At 38.4% G+C, this 14,224-nt stretch overlaps 1 protein-coding gene across 5 annotated transcripts in view; it reads right to left on the bottom strand.

The window, feature by feature from the left end:
- Positions 1–14,224, bottom strand: part of UNC13B (unc-13 homolog B) — a 146,550-nt gene that overhangs the window by 98,811 nt on the left and 33,515 nt on the right. For all 5 annotated transcript variants that reach the window (XM_036330468.1, XM_036330472.1, XM_036330470.1 and 2 more), the window contains exons 4-7: positions 13,597–13,714; positions 12,246–12,369; positions 5,907–5,980; positions 930–987 (exon numbers count right to left, since the gene is read on the bottom strand). In XM_036330468.1, coding sequence (XP_036186361.1) covers positions 930–987; positions 5,907–5,980; positions 12,246–12,369; positions 13,597–13,714 — 374 coding nt within the window. The remainder of the gene's footprint in view (positions 1–929; positions 988–5,906; positions 5,981–12,245; positions 12,370–13,596; positions 13,715–14,224) is intronic.

Consider the following 14,224-nt stretch of genomic DNA (forward strand, 5'->3'; position numbering starts at 1 on the left):
TAAGACCTCAAAATGTTAGATGCTATGATTCTTATTATTAGTAGTATTACTACAATTACTATTACTACCAATTTCAACATGCAGTTGATAAGAGTTTGACATGTGTTTCAGAAAAACTATAGTAACAACAACAACAAAAGTACAACACACACACACACACACACACACACACACACCCCACAGCTTGAAAAATTGAAAGAGAACAGACTCCACATCAGTCCTTTAGTGAATCCTCAAGCTGTTTTAAGAGAAATTAAGGAGAAGGTAGCAATATAGCAACAATGCATGGCTCATTTCAAGAAGAAATCTGTGTGATTTGGATAAGTTAATCTCAGGAGAAATAACAAGTTCTCTTACTCAAACATTTATCAAACTTTAATGAGGCGTACTATACTATGTATCAGGTATTGAGCCAGATGCTAGGAATACCAAAGGAAGAATTTCTATGCCTTTAAAAACTTTGTGTTCCTGTCAAAGAAATATTCATAGATTATAATACATGGTAGGTTATATAATAAATGTATGCACAGGGTACTATAGAGGAGAGACATCTAGCTAGACTTGCGGGAAGGACAAAGCGGCAGAAAGATTTTCCAGAGTTAATGACATTAAACAAAGTCTTTAAAAAAATAATAACTGGTAAATGGGGATAGAAAAAGTAAAATCATTCCTCCTGGGATAAAAGTTGGCAAATGGACAAAAAAGATGAGCACCATTGCCCTGCCTACAGCCACACAAAACCAAAAGATCTCCTCCTAAAGCTACTGGGCAGAGATCCATTGGAGGCACGGGTCTGAATAGGTGTGTTTCTGGACTATATACTGTTGACTCACACCACAACACCATCCTCCCCAATTCAAAATAAGCCACACTGGGAGAACTCACAGAAAGCTGTGACTAAGAGCTTCAGAGATAAGTTTCTCACTTACAACACTGGGCGGCAGCACTGGGCAACGGCTTCCTCTGGCTTTCTTCTTGAATAGAATACTAGAAGCAGAAAGGAGAAAAAAAAACACATATAATAAGAGGCCCAAGTAAAGAGGGGAAAACCACAGGTACCTGTAAAAAGGTTTAGTGTTTGACGGGAGTCAAAATTTTTATTGAAAAGAAATAGATGATCCTGCTGCTGATTTCCCTGTGCGATCCCAACATAAAGGCCAGAATATCAGAAATGACACTGGTCCAATGCAACAGGCTAAATCAGGATAGCAGAGACCGTTCTGGCCAAGGACACCTGCCAGGCAGCTGTAGAAGGCTTAGTCTGTTGTTTTTTTAACTTTTTAAAAATTATCACTGGAGGACGTGTATTATTTTTAGAGAGAGAGGAAAAGGGAGAGAGAGAGACAGAGAGAGAAACATCTATGTGAGAAACACTGATCAGTTGCCTCCCGTACGCACCCCGACCGGGGATTGAACCCACAACCTAGGTATGTGCCCTGACTGGGAGTCAACCTGCAACCTTTTGGTGTTGAGGACAATGCTCCAACCCACTGAGCCACCCAGCCAAGGCAGAGAAGGCTTAGTTTTAGAGAAGGTTCAGAAGACTTAGAAAATGCAGTCTTCTAAGTTTTCCTATGGATAAAGTATAGATTCCCCCATTGGAGTGATGGAACCGAAAACCTCTCCGAGACTGAGTTTCTGATGTTTAAAAAAAAGTAACAGTGCTTCCTCCCTCATGAGGTCGTGTGTGCAATTACTTATTTAAGCATACAATGCAACATCAGAAATCTACTTCGGTCCCCTTCACATTTACACTCTAGCCTTCCCAACCCAATCCACCACCATTTACCACCAAAAAAACAAATACAGAGTGCCCTGGCTGGTGTTTCTAAATGGTTAGAGCATTGGCCTGAGCATCAAAGGATCATGGGTTCAATTTCTGGTCAAGGGCACATACCTGGGTTGTAGGTTTGATCCCTTGTCCTGGTCCTGGTCTGGACATGTGGGGAAGGCAACCAACTGGGGAAGGCAACCAATTGATGTGTCTCTTTCACATCAATTTCTCTCTCTCTCTCTCTCTCTCTCTCTCTCCTCTCTCCCTCCCTCCCTCCCTCCCTCCCTCCCTCCCTTCCTTCCACTCTCTCAAGGAAGGAAGGGAGGGAGGGAGGAAGGGAAGGAGGGAAAGAGAAAGAGAATTGGGTTAGAATTAACAAAAACAAAAAGCAAATACAGAGTACTGAAGCCATAAAAATTTTTCTCTAAAATTTTTAATTAAATTTAAGTCTTGAGGATGGGCAGGATTTGAAAAGGCAAAACAAAAAAGAAAAAGACATAAACACTATAACACAGGTACATAGTTTGGAAGACAGAATAGTTTGGTGCAGATCCCATTGGAAGATTGGGAAAACAATGTGGTCCAGCAACTTGCAAATAACCTGGAGTTTTCATCCTGACTCTGCCACTTATTCATAAGCTGTGAAATACGGGGCAATACAGAGCTTTCCTAACATTGCCGATAAATGTGTCACTCATTTAACAGATATTTCTGAGCACTTATTATGTGCAAGGCCTTGTTCCAGGCAATGGGGAGGCAGAGTATGTAAACCATGGTAAGGAGTTAGATTTTATTCTAGTGTATTGGGAGGCCATTTAGAGTTTTAAACACAAGAGAGGTGTGACTTGATTGCACTTTAAAAATCACTCTGGCCCTGCCCAGCTAACTCAGTCGGTGAGAGTACAGTCCTGATTTGCCAAGGTTGTGGATTCAATCTCCAGCCAGGCACATACAAGAATCAACCAATGATTGCATAAATAAGTAGAACAACAAATCAATGTTTCTCTCTCTCTATCTCTGTCTCTCTCTCTTGTCTCTCTCTCCCCCCTCCTCCCTCCTTAAAAATCACTCTGACCCATCAGGTGTGTCTCAGTTGGTAGAGCATTGACCAATGTACCAAGAGGTCACCAGTTCCATTCCCGGTGCCAGGCTCCGGGCTTGATCCCCAGTAAGGGGTGTGCAGGAGCAGCCGAACTATGTTTCTCTCTCATCAATGTTTTTATCTCTTTTCCTCTTCCTTCCTCTCTCTCTAAAAAAAATCAATAAAAACATATTTAAAGCCCTAACTGGTTTGGCTCAGTGGATACAGTGTCAGCCTGTGGACTGAAGTGTCCCAGGTTCAATTCTGGTCAAGGGCATGTACCTTGGTTGCGGGCACATCACCAGTAGGGGATGTGCAGGAGGCAGCTGATCGATATTTCTCTCTCATCGATGTTTCTAATTCTCTATCCCTCTCCCTTCCTCTCTGTAAAAAATCAATAACATGTATTTTTTAAAAACATATTTAAAAAAAATAGCCGAAACCGGTTTGGCTCAGTGGATAGAGCGTCGGCCTGCGGACTGAAAGGTCCCAGGTTCGATTCCGGTCAAGGGCATGTACCTTGGTTGCGGGCACATCCCCAGTGGGAGATGTGCAGGAGGCGGCTGATCGATGTTTCTCTCTCATCGATGTTTCTAACTCTCTATCTCTCTCCTTTCCTCTCTGTAAAAAATCAATAAAATATATATTTAAAAAAATAAAAAATAAAAAAATAAAAAGTCATTCTGGCTACTGTGTGAGATAAACTGTAGGGAACAAAAAGGGAAATAGACCAATGATTGCAATTATCCAGACAAAAGTTGATGACAGTTTATATAGCAGTGCCAGTAGAGAAAGGCCTTTCAAGTGGTTGGATCCAAAATACAAAACGTTTTTTGTATAAAAATATACTTTTATATATAAAACTAGAGGACTGTTGCACAAAAAGATTCATGCAATAGGCCTTCCCTTCCCTTGCTGCCAGCACCGGTTTTCCTCCAGGACCCAGGCCTTCACTCCGGCCGGAGCCGCCTTCAGTCTTCGCTCCGCCGCTTCGCACCTACGTATGCAAATTAACTGCCATCTTTGTTGGCGGTTAATTTGCATATCTTGCTGATTAGCCGATGGGAGGCGTAGCGAAGGTATGGTCAATTATCATGTTTGTCTATTATTAGATAGGATGCTATACAAGCAATAACCTATGATACAAATATCAGAGGTAGATAGGAAGGATCATAAGTCAAGTACAATTTATTTTATTTTTGTAATATGTTTTTATTGATTTTAGAGAGAGGAGAAGGTAGTGGGGAGAGAGAGAAACATCAATGGGCTGCCTCCTGCACAACCCCTACTGGGTGGGGATCAAGCCTACAACCCAAGCATATGCAATGACCGGAAATCAAACCAGCAGCTTTTTGGTGCATGTGACAATGCTCAACCAACTGAGCCACACCAGCCAGGGTGAAGTCAGGTACTATTTACTTACTTATTTATTTATTTATTTATATTTATCTATTTATTTATTCAGTCCACGGGCCGATGCTCTATCCATTGAGCCAAACCGGCAAAGGCCTACCTTACTCAGAATTCAAATTTTCTTTATTGACTCAAAGATATCTTGTCACAGTTGATTTGTTCAATTCATGATCCAAACAAATTGTACATATTTGGTTATTATGTCTTTTAAATCATTTTAATTCTACAGTTGTTTCTTCTTCTCTCATTTGTTATGTAGAATTCTGTACATTCTAGATTTGGCTGATTATAACCCAAGGTTTTATTTACCATGTTCCTCTATCCATCTTACTTTCTTTAAACTGGAAATTATTTCTAGTAGTTTGAGGATTAGATTGAAATTTATATTGATGGTGTGTCTGTGGGTGTTTTTTTTTCTTTTTGGTGGGGTGATGGTGTCTTATGTCACTTTTAGTGATATTAAATTTCAATAGTGGATTCAAATGGTATCAGCCTATTTCATCCATTATGAAGTGATCCCACCAGCCTTTCACCTAATGGTTTTCACAGCATAAAACCGACATAAAATTTTTAAGCAGACATAAAAATGAGCATAGCAAACTGAAACCTTTACACTTACCTCCAAGATTCAGTAATTATCAAGATTTCATAAATGATATATCCAATAAGGGGTTAATATATAAAACACAAACAACTCAATAACAAAATAAATAACCCAATCAAAAACTGGGCAAAGGACATGAAAGGGCATTTTTCCACAGAAGATACAGATGGCCAACGTACATATGAAAAGATGTTCAACATCACTAATCATCAGGAAAACGGAAATCAAAACCAGCATAGCAAAAGTGGTACTTTTCCAAAAGTAAAATAACTTATTTTTCCCTCCACCAACAATATCAAGAGCATTCCCTATTCCTGATGGCCCAGATTGAGTTGTGTTCTTTTCTGTGCAACAGACCCATTTCTGGAGATAAGTTAGTACAGCAGGACACCAAGCATGTAATAGTCTAAACATCCTTTAAAAAAGCAAACAAATAAGGATATATAGATCCAAAAATCTGGGAACTAGCAGAAGAAATGCCTTTGTTCATCTGTGTAACAAGAGGACAGTTTTTCTGGTATAAGCTCCTTCCCCAACAATCTAGAGCCAGACTACTGCCAATTCAGCCACTTCTGGGCAACACTGAGAAGAATAGGAAAAGTAGGAGAAAAATCCTTCTAATGAAACGTCAGGCAATCTTCCAGATGCCTTTTTCTTTTTTTTTTTTTCTTTTTTCTTTTTTTAAAATATATTTTATTGATTTTTTTACAGAGAGGAAGGGAGAGGGATAGAGAGTTAGAAACATCTATGAGAGAGAAACATCGATCAGCTGCCTCCTGCACACCCTGCACTGGAGATGTGCCCGCAACCAAGGTACATGCCCTTGACCGGAATCTAACCTGGGACCCTTGAGTCCATAGGCTGACGCTCTATCCACTGAGCCAAACCGGTTTTGGCAGATGTCTTTTTCTTTAACACAGTTTAAAGTTTTTCATTCCTGAACATACTCACAGGTCCCTCTGTTGAAAAACTATAAAATGTTCTTTAAAAAGATTTTCTCTATCTCTCCATATTGCAAATAAGGCTGTTCCTACCTCATTGTCAGCACCCAAGGCATTGATTTGCTCCAATTTGTAGGTCCAATATCTGGCTTCTTCCTCTGGGATATCTACCATGAAAAAGAAGAAACCAGATTATAAGGTTAATAATTTAATCATGGGTCAATAATGCTTTGTTCGATCGGATAATCAAACTTAGAAGGGTGGTAGCAATTGACTAATTTTACTGGTGGCTTCATTCTTTCTATGAACATTATCTTGAATCTTTACAAAAACCAAAATAATGTTCTATTATTTCCACAGGACTAGAAGACTTAATATTGTTAATGTGTTAATACTACTCAAAATGATCTACAGATTCAATGTGATCACTATCAAAATCCCAATATGTTTTTTACAGATATAGAAACCACATCCTAAAATTAATATGGAATCTCAACAGATCCCAAATAGCCAAAACAATTTTAACCCTTTTCGGTCCAACGTGGAGTCTGACTCTACAGACCAAGTGCTAAGAGCAGGTCCAACATCGAGCTGAGGTCTAGTGAGACAGAAAACTTCAACATTCAATCCCAACATTCAATTAATTTGGACCAGACTGTTTGAATTCCAAAAATAAAATTGGACCACAAAGGGTTAAAAGTAAGAATAAAGCTGGAGGACTCACATTTCCTAATTTCAAAATTTACTATAAAGCTACTAGAGGCCTGGTCCACAAATTCGTGCAGGGTGGGGTCTGGCCTACCTGCCCCAATGGGGGCCCATCGGGCCGGGCTGGCCAGGGGTAGGGGCTGCAGGTGGTTGGCTGGCCAGCTCCGCCCCCAATCGGGGCAGGGGTTGGGCCGATCAGGGCCCGGATCAGGCTGGTTTGGCTGCCGCAGTGCACATCATAGCCACCGGTCATTCTGGTCGTTCTGCCATTCCAGTTGCAGGGCTTTTATATATATAGATAGTAATCAAAATAGTGTGGTACTATAGTATGTGACATGATAGAGGTATCAGCTAATGCTATGATGGTGGTAATCATTTTCCAATATACAAATGTATCAAATCAATACATTGTACACCTTAAATTTACAGTGTTAGATGTCAATTATATCTTAATACAAATATTTTAAGTGGGGGGGGAAACAGTGTGATACTGACATAAAGATAGATACATAGATCAATAGAATAGAGAGTTAAGAATTAAAGCCTCATATATGTGGTCAAATGATTTTTTGACAAGGATACATTGAATGGGGAAAAGAGTCTTTTCAACAAATGTTGCTGGGGAATTTCTTCACTGATACAGCTCCTAGGGCACTTGAAACTAAAGAGAAAATGAACAAATGGGACTACATCAAAATAAAAAGCTTCTGCACAGCAAAAGAAACCATCAACAAAACAACGAGAAAACCCACTGTGTGGGAAAACATATTTGCCAATGTCATATCCGATAAGGGCCTAATCTCCAAAATTTATAGGGAACTCATACAACTTAACAAAAGGAAGATAAACAATCCAATCAAAAAATGGGCAAAGGACCTAAATAGACACCTTTCAAAAGAGGACATTCAGAAAGCCAAGAGACATATGAAAACATGCTCAAAGTCACTAATCATCCGAGAGATGCAAATCAAAACAACAATGAGGTACCATCTCACACCTGTCAGACTGGCTATCATCAACAAATCAACAAACGACAAGTGCTGGAGAGGATGTGGAGAAAAAGGAACACTTGTGCACTGCTGGTGGGAATGCAGACTGGTGCAGCCACTATGGAAGACAGTATGGAGTTTCCTTAAAAAACTGAAAATGGAACTCCCATTTGACCCTGTGATCCCACTTCTAGGAATATATCCCAAGAAACCAGAAACACCAATCAGAAAGGATATATGCACCCCTATGTTCATAGCAGCACAATTCACCATAGCTAAGATCTGGAAACAGCCTAAGTGCCCATCAGTAGATGAATGGATTAGAAAACTGTGGTACATCTACACGATGGAATACTATGCTGCTCTAAAAAGGAAGGAACTCTTACCATTTGCAACGTCATGGATGGAACTGGAGAGCATTATGCTAAGTGAAATAAGCCAGTCAATGAAGGAAAAATACCACATGATCTCACTCATTCATGGATAATAGAGACCATTATAAACTTTTGAACAATAATAGATATAGAGGCAGAGCTGCCTCAAACAGATTGTCAAACTGCAGCAGGAAGGCCGGGGAGGGTTGCGGGGCAGGAGGTAGGGGGGTAAGAGATCAACTAAAGGACTTGTATGCATGCATAGAAGCATAACCAGTGGACATAAGACATTGGGGGATAGGAGAGGCTAGGGGATTGTCTAGGGCGGGGGGATAAAATGGACACATATGTAATACCCTTTGTAATACTTTAAGCAAAAAAAAAAAACCAAAAAAAAAACAAAAAAAAAACAAATGTTGCTGGGAAAACTAAATATCTTATGCAAAAGAATGAAGTTGGATCCTTACCTAACACCATAAAAAAAATTAACTCAAAATGATTCAAGACCTAAAACCATAAAATTACTAGAAAAAAGCAGAGGGCAAAAGCTGCATGACATTGTATTTGGCAATGATTTCTTGAATAGGACACCAAAGGCACAGGCAACTAAAGAAAATATAGACAAATTGGACTTTATGACAATCAAAAAATTTCTGCAGTAAAAGATAATACCAATAGAATAAAAGGGCAACCAACAGAATGGGAGAAAATATCTGCAAATCAAATATCTGATAAGGGATTAATACCCAAAATATACAGAGAACTCTTAAAACTCAACAACAAAACAAAAACCCAATTAAAAAATGAAGGACTTGATAGATTCTCCAAATATATACAAATGGCCAATAAGCACATGAAAACATGCTCAACAACACTGATCATTAGGGAAATACAAATCAAAACTACAATGAGATACTACTTCACACCAATTAGAATGGCTACCATAAAAAAAAAAAAAAAAAAAAAAAAGCACAGAAAATAACAAGTGTTGGTGAGGATGTGAGAAACTGGAACCCTTGCATACTATTGGTAGGACTATAAAATGGAACAGCCACTAGGAAAAAACAGTATGGCAATATTTTAAAAATTAAAAATAGAATTACCATATAATGCAGCAATTCCATCTTGGAGTAATAATATACTCAAAAGAAATTAAAGCAGAATCTCAGAGATTTCTGCACACCCACGTTCATAGCAGCATTATTCACAGTAGCTAAAAGGTGGAAGCAACCCGTGTCCACCAATGAATGAATGGATAAGCAAAATGTAGTATGTATATTAAATGGAATATTATTCAGTCTTAACAAGGAAGGAACATATGTTGCAACATGGATGAACCTTGAGAATATCATGCTGAGAAACATGCCAGTTACAAAAAGACAAATACTATATGATTCCACTTATCTGAGATGCTTAGAATAGTAAAAAATCATAGACATAGAAAGAATGGTAGTTGCCAGGGGCTGAGGGGTAAGGAGAATAGGAGTTATTTTTAATGGGTACAGAGTTTGATTTTTACAAGATGAAAAAAGCTACGGATATGAATGACGGTGACGGTTCACGACATTATGAATGTATTAATATCACTGAACTGTACACTTAAAATAGTTAAGATAGTTAATTTCATGTTATATGTATTTTACCACAATAAAAAAGAAAAATTAATAATGGTATATACTCATTTCTATATATTTAAGATTGACTATTACAACTTACCCCAAAACAAAACTCACCTTTTATAAACATCAGATATATACAGCATGAAAGAGAAACAATGTGGCAACATACGGATCAGAGCAACTGTGGAGACATTTAGACAGATATATCTTCCTGCCTAAAACTTCCCCTCCTCCCCCTCAAACTGCTCTTCAGCAATTAGTGGCAGTATTTCAAAGTTTTATAATAAAACCTTCAAATAATCTACTACCTAGTTTGTGTAGCACTTCCTCATCCATAAAATGGTGTACCCTGTAATTGTTCAAAAGTGAGAGGACAGGAAGAGCTGCTATGCTGCAGGTCTATAAGTTCTGATGTAGAATAATGTAGAATGACTCTCTAAGACAGTGGTTCTCAACCTTGGCTGCACATTAGAATCACCTGGGAATCTTTTTAAAATCCTGATTTCTGGGCCTCCGCCTCCGGAAATTCTGTTTCTTTGTTTCTTTGTTATGGGGTGGGGCCACAACATATGGGGTGGGGCCAGTAACAAAGAAACAGAATTTCCAGAGGATGAGGCCCAGAAATCAGGATTTTAAAAAGATTCCCAGGTGATTCTAATGTGCAGCCAAGGTTGAGAACCACTGCTCTAAGATACATTGTTAAGTGGAGAGCATCAGGGACACCAAATGTGTTCGAATATACTACTATTTGTGTTTTAAAAAGGGATTAAGTCTATATTTGCTTATAGATTCAAAGACTAACTCTGCAAAGATACACAAGAAAGTACTAATCATGACAACCTATAAGGAAGAGAATTTATTTGTGAGGGAGGCTTAGTAATTTCTACTGGATAACTTTTTAAACCACTGTTCATGTATTCCTACCTTACCCCTCAAAATAGTTTTAAGAAAAATATAGAGCTGTGATTATGTTTACTGCAGTATAATTTATAATAGTATAAACTTTGAACAAACAAAATACCTAACAAGAGGAGTGGTTAAATATATTATAGTTTAAAAGTCCAGGCCCTAGCTGGTTTGGCTCAGTGTGAACAGTCAAAATTAAAATTAAACTGAATTAAAACAAGATACCATATCAACCAATTACACAGAAAAAGGTTAAAGATTGTGAAATACAAAATGTTAGCAAAGATGTGTAGAAAAGGGACATCTTGGATACAGCTGATAAGACTATAAAATGGCACAATCTTTCTGACAAGTAACTTGGCAATACTATGAAAAGTAATGGTGCATATATTGTTTGACCCATTCTTTATTTTGTTTTATTTTTTTAATTTAAATTCTTTATTGTTTAAAGTATTACATATATCTCCTTTTTCACCCCATTGACCTCTCCCCGGCCACTCCCACCCCCTGGACCCAGTCTTTAAATTCTACTTTAAGGACTTTCTCCTAGACTCACAAATGGGCACAGAGATACAAAGCTGTTCATTACAGCAGTATGTAATATTAAAAAAAAACAAAAAACAAAAAACGCCGAAACCGGTTTGGCTCAGTGGATAGAGCGTCGGCCTGCGGACTGAGGGGTCCCAGGTTCGATTCCGGTCAGGGGCATGTACCTGGGTTGCAGGCACATCCCCAGTAGGAGATGTGCAGGAGGCAGCTGATCGATGTTTCTCTCATCGATGTTTCTAACTCTCTATCTCTCTCCCTTCCTCTCTGTAAAAAAAAATCAATAAAATATATTAAAAAAAACAAAAACCTACACGTCAATTAATAAAGCGTTGCTTAGATCATCTACCATATAGGCATCTAACTGTTCAGACCAGCAAGATAGACCTTAAGTATAACATGGAACAATGTCCAAGATAATGTGCTTTTGTAGTTCATACAACACTTTATGCAGTTATGTGCGGTTTAATAACAAGGTATGTTCTGAGAAATGCATCAGTAGGCAATTACATCATTGTGCAAGCATCATAGAGTGTACTTACACAAACCTAGATGATATAACCTACTATACAACTAGGCTTATGGCATACCACCATCATATAGATGGCCCATCATTGACTGAAATGTCATTATGCGGCACACAACTGAATCACTATATGTAATATATACATATGATTCAAATTTTGTCAAAATAAATTTCTGCAAAAGAAATTTCTTATTTCTAAACCAAGACACAAAAAAATTAATAGTGGTTAATTTCTTTGACCACTGAAAATAGAATGCAAAGGAGGTGGGAAGAGAAACAACTTTTATTCATGTACATTTCCATACTATTTGAATTTTTGCCAGGGAATGTATTTTTTGTGATTTTTTAAAAATTTCCTTTTAAATTACTATTCTACTTATTAGTGCTACGTCATTGTTAAAATGAACAGATCATAAGTTATACATTCACTTCAAAACAATAAATGTTAAAATGTTATCACAAGAATAAATTATTGATGTTCTCTAACACGCAGGTATTTCATAAATCATACTAAATAATCATAAAAAAGTAAATACTTAAAGAGAATGCTTTTAGTATAGATTCTTTAATTAGCACCATTCTAGCATCAACTTTGCATCATCCCTGGGATAGGCATTATAGGAAATAGAGAGGAAGACAAGAATGCCCTCAAAAAAGATGGCTGATAAGACAAAAGACAAAGGAATAAAACAAATAGCAAACAATTTGAAACAATATGGTAAAAAGTATTAAATGACATTAAAAATCTAATCAAACAGACTCACCAAAAGGCAATTCAAATCTTGTATCAAGCAAAATTTTATGAGGAGTTGGGTTTTTAGTTCCACAGATCTCATCATCTTTCATTAATGTCTCTGCCTCCAATGTGGACCACTCCCCAGGCCCTTCCTAGAAAACAGAGATCTAAGATTAAACTTTACTTTTTCATGATTCCCCTCTTGGTTTAAGAGCCAAGTGTTTTTCTCTGAATTTCCTTGTTGGAGAGCTTCTGAGGGCCACTCACTTCCTGATAAGACAAACACACCACTGTCACCACCTACCTTTCCTGCTCTCTGCAAGCCCACTGAGGAAAGAATTTCCGGAGTACCAAACCGAAAAAAACAAGCATCTCCATGGATCAATATTTAATCTGTGTCATTCTTAATGACTGTGTCACTTCATGTGTTTCTATTTCTAGTCAGTAAAGAGCTACTAACATTGCTAGTTAAGTAGACTTGAACTGGGGCCACAATGAAAATGAACTGCCCATTGCTGGGGGAGTACAAGTTTAACCAGAACTAAAAGAAATTCCGGAAGGAGGGTCACATTTTCATCACCCCCACTCCCAGAGAAAACTCCCAGTCCATGTAAAAGATATATAGGAATACTATAGATTCTATCCACATTCAAAGTGGGTGTGTATGGAGAAATTATGCTGAATTCTAACCTGGGGAAGTGGAATGGGAGTTCAGTCTTGAAAATAATGTACAGAGACACTGGGAATGCCAATTGCCAAAACTGGTAGTTCCTTAAACCCTGTTAGGGTTACATGTAGAAGGAAGACTGAAACCAGTCCCCTGGGGATTAGTGACCCAAAGAAAAAAAGCAGAAAATAGGATCCAAAGTAGAGAACAAAACCCATCCAGATGGCTGAGGAAGTTTAATGGATTCCTCTCAGGAAAGTATCTTAGTGGGAAAGGTAAAAACCACAGGTACCCTAAATCAATCACACACAGTCTCTCCCTTCCCTCCTTTACCCTCCTGATATCTCTCCTCTCGCTCTCTATCTCTCCTCTCTATCTGTTCTCTCTCCCTCTCCCCCCCCCCCCTCTCTCTCTCTCTCTCACACACACACACACACACACACACACACACACATACACACTACTCAGAAGGGCTGTCTACCTGGTAAGTTTAAAGAGGTGTTCTAGCACTTTTGAATTCGGTCACAAGGCAGAGGAAAGACCAGACCGAAATAAAATCCCCTAAACCTCTAGGTGAGGTGAGGAATAAGCTGGTTGCATGCAAGGGGGCAGAGCAATCTGAGATGTATGGATGAGTATTAGTTGAATGGAGATTGAGTGGGGAGAACTAAGGCTAGAACCATACCTATAAGTGGGCAATGCAATGACTGACCTCATTTGACTGTCGAATTGTCTTCAGTGCAATCCACACGGTACCCACCATGGTGTCCCAAATCAGTCCTTTGTTCCATACCTCCACACTTAGACCCAGGTCCAGGCGACTAATCTCACTAAAAGAAAGAAAAAAAATCCTTTAAATAAAGCCAGATAATATGAAGGAAACAGCTACATTTCCTGTTTACCTTGAATATTTTATTACCAGGATTTTGTCAAGAAAAATCAAAATGCCCCAGAATGCTGCACCCATTGTTTAGATTCCTAGAAACCTATGTAAGGTATCTATAGAAAAATGCCTTTGTTAGTCTGTCCCCTCTCCTTTGGAGCTACAATTATGATTAGATTAACAGTTTCATTTTTTAAAAAAAAAAAAAAGTGAAACCAAGCAATGTGGGCATTACTACAAAGGCTGCCTGCATACACTCTTCATCCACCCTTAGGCAATAGTCTTATATGTTTTCTTGTTAATACTAACACCGCCCACAACTTATATCTATGAATTGTATACAGGAAACTTGTAGAAAAAACAAGGCTTCTTCACAAGATTTATTAAATGGGTTGTAAGCAGAAGAAGACACATCCCTGAGAACATCTAAGTTTGATGGGAACACATGGTCAGGGAC

Source organism: Myotis myotis, unplaced genomic scaffold (assembly GCF_014108235.1).
Source record: "Myotis myotis isolate mMyoMyo1 unplaced genomic scaffold, mMyoMyo1.p scaffold_m19_p_12, whole genome shotgun sequence".
In the NCBI taxonomy this organism is placed as follows: Eukaryota; Metazoa; Chordata; class Mammalia; order Chiroptera; family Vespertilionidae; genus Myotis; species Myotis myotis.